We start from the raw sequence: 6,509 nt of genomic DNA on the forward strand, positions 1-6,509 counted from the left end.
CACTAGCTAATTTATTGAAGAAACACTTTAATAAACCATTTGTTAAATAAAGGGAAAATTTTATAAGATTCCCTTCTCCTTAAACAAGATAGGTGGCACCAAACTTATGGGAGGTTGACAAAGTCCATATAACACAAGGAATCTTAGGAATAAAGGATTTTACTTCGACGTGATTGCCACACATTTGAAGTAATCACTTTTCTCAAATTATTTCAACAACACATGCAAATCCAGGTTTGAAAATTAAGGAAGACAAGATAAAGCCGAAAGGGCAATATTTCCTACTCTCTTGGATTATTAGAAAATTACTGGCTAATATAATTTTGATTAGTGATTGTGACTGCAGTGCGGCTGCTAATGCCACCAGTTTTTACTTTTAATTAGCCAATGGAAGAAATTTACCGCAATTGTATGCTGACTTATGAAGTAACGCTTACGGAGACCTAAAGTATTGTTAATCATATGTCGACATAGTATTCTGCTTAATTAGTGCTCCATGAAAACCTTGAGCGTCTAGGGGCAAGTATTTTAAATTAATCAAATGAAGGGGTCACAATAACACATAGACCTGCCTCTGTTAATCATGTGTATTGACTGTGAGAATGGAAATGAGACATCCCCACCTTTTATTTTCTTTCGAAGTTTGCAATTTTCAAATTTTTGACAAATTAATCACTCGTACGTTAGTCGATAACGTGTCAAGGGAAGAAAATTATAATTGGAGACCTCAGCCACCCAACTTAAGAAATTGTTCAAAATGGTTTAAAATTAGGATTATAGAAAGATATGAAGTGCTTAATATTCAAATACATATGTCAAGAAAGACACGTAGAGTTAGGGACTTCTTGAGGAGGATTACGAACGTATAGTTTTCTTGTTAGAGGCTTAATATTCGTAATCAGTTTGATTATGATGTAAAGTGCTCTTTAGGTGTAATTATTTGGTTGATCAATGGTAATATTTACAGTGTTACCAGAAAGATATAAACATTATTCATGTTTGAGGGTAATTTACACCAAAATATATCTCATAACAATGAAAACACTAAAAACATTTCCATGACAAGTAAAAGTACAACAGAGTAGACAAGTAAATTTCTAGGTGCATTTGGTTCTTGGTACATAAAGGGACAACGCCATGGTCAACTTTAACCATTGATCCCTTTTCCTCAATACATGCTAAGAGCTTCTGAATTTCTCAGACTGAATTCGAATAATCTCATCCTTTTGAGTAGGAATTGGAAGGTGACCTTTCTCTTGTAGACTCTTCACCGTTTCATATAAGCATTGTTTTACTGGTGTAAACTCCAGACCCAAATCCTTTAGCTTTTGGTTTGAGAATTTGTACGGTTTTACCCTTGGCTTCGTCACATCTGAACACCTGGTATTTTACAAATAAAATCAAAATTTGAGTCATTTGTTTCGAATATTTTTGGATGTTATATCGAAGTGCTGTTATAGAGAACATATATTATAACATAACATAAAAATTGATTCCGGAAAAACTTAACTTTTATAGTAGTGTTATACATAGGGATGTTGTTCTCTACTTTATTATACTTCATCATGTTATTCTTCATTCAATATTTTAAAGTGAAACTATACTAATCATAAGAAAAGAAGTTGGTCCCATTATGTTGTTAAGGATAATGATGGATGTCTTACGCAAATGCCAGAATTGTTAAAGTAAAAGGGAGAAGTTGGGATCCACCTAGCTAAGATACTGATGTTTTGTTAGGTAAGAGCAATTCATGTCCAAAAATATTGGTGGATAGTATTGTTGTTACTCAAGTGTTTGTTAGTGGGTACTTGTTATCATTGTCTTAGGTCATATTCTTCTTACCAATAAAGTTTGGTACATCTACTGGCACATCATCACTAATTTAAAACAGAAAAAAGAAGTGGAAGTTTCCATTTTTTTTGTTCATTAAAGATTATTATAGCACTGAACTGAATCTTCCAACAAGAATATCTCATCCCTTTTTTAATTTACAGAACAAGGAAACAACATCCAACAACTTGGATATTTGACTCATATTTAGTAAACTATGTCTTAGGCAATACTAGCAGTAGTTTTTAATGCACCTAGAGCATAATTTGGTAAATATTATAATTGCTTCACTATCTTAATTTCCAAACAATATTCATGCTACATAAAGTACACAAATAGCCATTTTAGTGTTGCTATTTATGGATTAGCCAGTATCAGAGGCGGAGACGGATCTAAGATTTAAACTCTACGGATTCAATTTTTATTGATTCATATCAACTATTTTTGTAATTTTCATATATTTCTACTCCATGTCGAAAGTATAGGTCCAATTGAACCCGGCACTAACACAATAAATCCGTCTCGAGCCAATACTCATTTTCTGAAAATTTACAATAAAAATTTTAATTTGAGGACTCTGTGTCCTGAAAAAGTAAACCGAAAAACTAAAATTCAGCACACATTGGCTAATTTCTAAATTGCAAATAGCTACATGGTGTCATTTCTACCGGAAAAAGACTTGATTATATTGATAGATTTGGGAGCTGAACTTACTTGGTGGGGATAGGATACTCCGGGAAGAATTTGGCGAGAATTTCAACCACATCGCCGCGATGCAGCACACTCTCGGCACAGAGATAACGGCCAGATGCAGAAGGTGTCTCGTAGAGAAGTATGTGAGCTAAAGCCACATCCCTAACATGAACATATGCCTGAACTGAATTGGCATATGTTTTAGCAGAGCCAGTTAGGTACTTGTGGATGTGAAGAACACTGGCATTCACATTCTGTTGGAGCAGTGGTCCAAGCACCAACACTGGGTTGATTGCCACCAAATCGACTCCTTTCTCCCTTGCTTCGTCCCATGCTGCTTGTTCTGCCACCATCTTTCCATAGCAATACCAATTCTACAATATCAATTTAGAAAGAGTTAAGTTTTGTGCACTGATAACAGAGGTGGACCCAGGATTTTAACGCGACTGGAGAACTAGTATTTCGCTCAAGTTTATGGACAGTATTGTCAAAAGCTCATTTAAGGTGCGCTTAAGCCCTGAAGCTCAGAAAAGCTCAAGGAGGGTGCTTTGCGTCACTTAAGTTGCCCTTCAGTGTAAGGCAAGGTACTAAGGCATGCGCCGTATTGCCCATGAGTTCTCTTGAATCAAATAACAACAAAAAGGAAACATTATGAATGAATTTGTTACTTCGTTGCGCCTTTTTAAATAAAGCTCACACTTTAAATCTGCTTTGCACTTAAAACCCAAATAGACCTAGAGCATTTTTTATAGTTTTTCGCCTTTGACAACACTGTTTACGGGTCTGCGGCTTCTCAAGGTTACACATAGGTCTGCCTCTTGTTGATAATACATAATTTTCACACGATCATGAGTTAAATCGACATATAATAACAAGTCTTTATAGTAAGCCGACATAATAAAATGAGAAGTAGAGCAATAATCTATCTTTGTTTAAATAGCACTGATATTGTAAGAATTCTTTACCATGTTGGTGTTACTAACTTAATAAAACATCACAAAATGAGAAATCTTAATGAATGAATTACTAATTTAGAGTCATGTTTAACTTGAGTAATTTTGGAGTCAACTAGAAATTTCCAATTTTACAAACCTTGGTGTTTTTGCAGAAGTCAGGATCACTCCAACAAGTCTCGTCGACAACCTTATCAGGGTCCCTGTTTGGGTCCATATATACAGCACCAATTGACGAAGTGAACACCACACGTCGCACGTTGGCCTCTGCTGCTGCCGTTATCACATTCTTTGTACCAATAACTGCTGGCTCCACCATTTGTTCCTTTAACATTTTGTCACCAAGAAAACAAAGTAAAGGAAAATCAGAAACTAAATGACATTAAAAAAGATATTCTTTCCACATCATGGACCTTTAGGTCAGGGGGCAACCTCACATTGTTGATGGCCTAAAGCAAAATCTCGATGAGGGACCCTAATTTGTTAACAAAATAAATTTGTATATTTTTGTTTGAAATCTTTTTTTTTAACTTTTTTAAATGATAATATAGCTAATCCGATCCATTTATATTCTCCTAATACATTATTGATCCTAATGCAAAATTGTTATAGGATAGGTATTTAACAAAAAATAATTCTTGTTATCTTATTGAGTATACGGATCAGAGTATTATCTTCTCCTTGTAATATTTACTTTAACGTCAGCTCTCACCCTCCAAGAACTCCCATCTTGCTCTTGGGTAACTCGAACTCACAATCTCTTGGTGGGAAGTGGAGGATGCTCACCACTAAAGCAACCCACTCTTGTCAAAAATAAAAGATATCTTTATACCCTTTAAATTATTAAAATCTCAACTATAAGCGCTAGTTACAAATTAAAATTTTCTTTTCCTTTTTGTATTAAGTTATTTATTTTTTTAACATTAAAATACTCAATTTTTATATAAAAAAAAATAAAATTACTACAAAAAAAAAGTGAGGTCCCCAAAATTTGAGGCCTAAGCCATTGCTTGTGCTGCCTTACCCTTGAGGCGCCTATGCTTTAGGTGGAACAGAAAGCTTAATTAAATTAAAATTAAAGTTTCCGAATTTCAGTAGTGCGCACTTGTTAACAAACCGACCACACAAGGTATCCATGCAATTTACAAGTTGGCCCCACTCTACCAACTAGCAGAACTATTATATTTGTGTTAGTGTTTCGCTAATACTCAAATCAACAACCAAGAAAGGGAAAAAAATGATCAAAAGAAAGAAAGAAAAAATACAAACAAGATAAGATAAGAAATTCTTTAAGATAAGTGTGCACGCTTCCCTTGTAGAAGTTAGATACGAATTCTTTGATTCTTTTGACATAGTAAAAATGGTTTTCTTTTGTCATTTTTATTTCAAAATTAAAGAGGTCACGGGTTTGAACTGTGAAAATAATCGCTTGCAAAAATACATGACAAGATTGCATACAATATACCCTTGTGATTCAATCCTTTTTTTTTTGACCTAGCGTATAACGAGAGCTTAGTTCACTGGGCGGGGCGAAGATGAGATGGGTGGATAAGTTAAGACGCTTACTGGATCATCAGTGACAGGCGAAGCTGTGTGGAAAACTCCGTCACAGCCGCTGATTGCTTCTCGCAAACTCTGAAAATCAAGAAGATCAGCTCTGCACAGAGTCAATCTCTCTTTTGCTCCTTCAAGCTCCCTCAAATGACTATTTTTCCGATCATCTATACATAAAACAAACCCCATCATATCATAATCGTAGTCATAAATAAATAACAAAAAACAGCTAAATTCAGGTGAATTCAGAATGAGCGTGATCTTATTATATACATACATTTTAATTTCATTTCATGTGTATACATAATCCGAACTGAAAACATTGGATTTAGTTGAACATGTTCTAAATCCGCACATACTAGAATATGGATTATATGTATGCTTACCTGGATTTCGTACTGTTCCTCTAACAGTGTAGCCTTTTTCCAGAAGAATTTTAACGAGCCAAGAGGCGATGAAACCTCCGGCGCCAGTAACACAAACGATTTGGCCGGAAACTGACGGCATGGTATTACTTTTCTGTTGAGCTCAGGTTTAGGTAGATGATGATGAAGATGATATAAGACAAGGATGAGTGGATATAGGGAAGAAATAGGCTCGTTTCTCTGGAAAGTAATATGTAAAATAGAGGCAATGGTGTGTGTTTATATATTGTCGAAATGCTATAATGTGATGCACCCAACTTACCTACTACCAAGTTTGCGTACTTGTGGTTGTAACTTCTATGTTGTAAATTAAGATTTCAAGCTAGCGGCGAAGTCAGGAATTTCATCTAGAGTGTTTAAATTTGAAATAAGTTACAAAAAAAATTGATAAAGAATATTCAATATATGTTATATACTACTGAAACCTAACTAATATTTTACCTATATATACAGTGTAATTTTTCGATGAAGGATGGTCCGTTATAAGGGCTATGTAGCTTCGCCCCTACCTCAAACCTCAACCATGTGACCCTACTTTGAAGGTGTTAAATTTGACATGCGCCATTCTTACTCGGAAGAAATATTAAATAATATGATAAATTAAAAAAAACTGTGTGATCCTACTGTCCGTGCTAATGTAAATTAAATAATACATTGTAGGTGTTATGGAATAAAAACAATTTAATAAAACATGAACAAGCAATAAAATTGCAATTTAGTAAAACATGAACAAGAAATAGAGATAGAGAGAAGGAAGAGATTTTCTTCTTCAATTGTGCGTATTTTCTTATCTATTACAAGGCCTTTACATAGGCATGAAAAGTGAAGAAAATATATCATGGAATATGTCATTGAATATCGAAAATATGTCATTAAGCATTTGAGATAAAGATCATGGAAGAAGAGTAGACATCCACCATAATGTGATATTTATCATAACACTCCCCCTTGGATGTCCATAGATAATGTGCCTCGTTAAAACCTTACTAGAAAAAACCCTACGGGAAAACAATCCTAGTGAAAGAAAAAGAGTACACATGTTTAGAAATACGCC

The 6,509-nt window shown here is 34.5% G+C and overlaps 1 protein-coding gene across 1 annotated transcript; it reads right to left on the minus strand.

Annotated features, from left to right (window-relative positions):
• Positions 1-969: 969 nt before the first annotated feature.
• Positions 970-5,668, minus strand: LOC104214415 (cinnamoyl-CoA reductase 1). Its single transcript, XM_009764075.2, has 5 exons — positions 5,417-5,668; positions 5,043-5,197; positions 3,616-3,801; positions 2,545-2,897; positions 970-1,380 (listed from the first exon to the last, which is right to left on the minus strand). The coding sequence occupies exons 1-5, from the start codon at positions 5,535-5,537 to the stop codon at positions 1,179-1,181; spliced, it is 1,017 nt and encodes a 338-aa protein (XP_009762377.1). The 5' UTR covers positions 5,538-5,668; the 3' UTR covers positions 970-1,178.
• Positions 5,669-6,509: the final 841 nt, after the last annotated feature.

Source organism: Nicotiana sylvestris, chromosome 6 (assembly GCF_000393655.2).
Source record: "Nicotiana sylvestris chromosome 6, ASM39365v2, whole genome shotgun sequence".
Taxonomy (NCBI): Eukaryota; Viridiplantae; Streptophyta; class Magnoliopsida; order Solanales; family Solanaceae; genus Nicotiana; species Nicotiana sylvestris.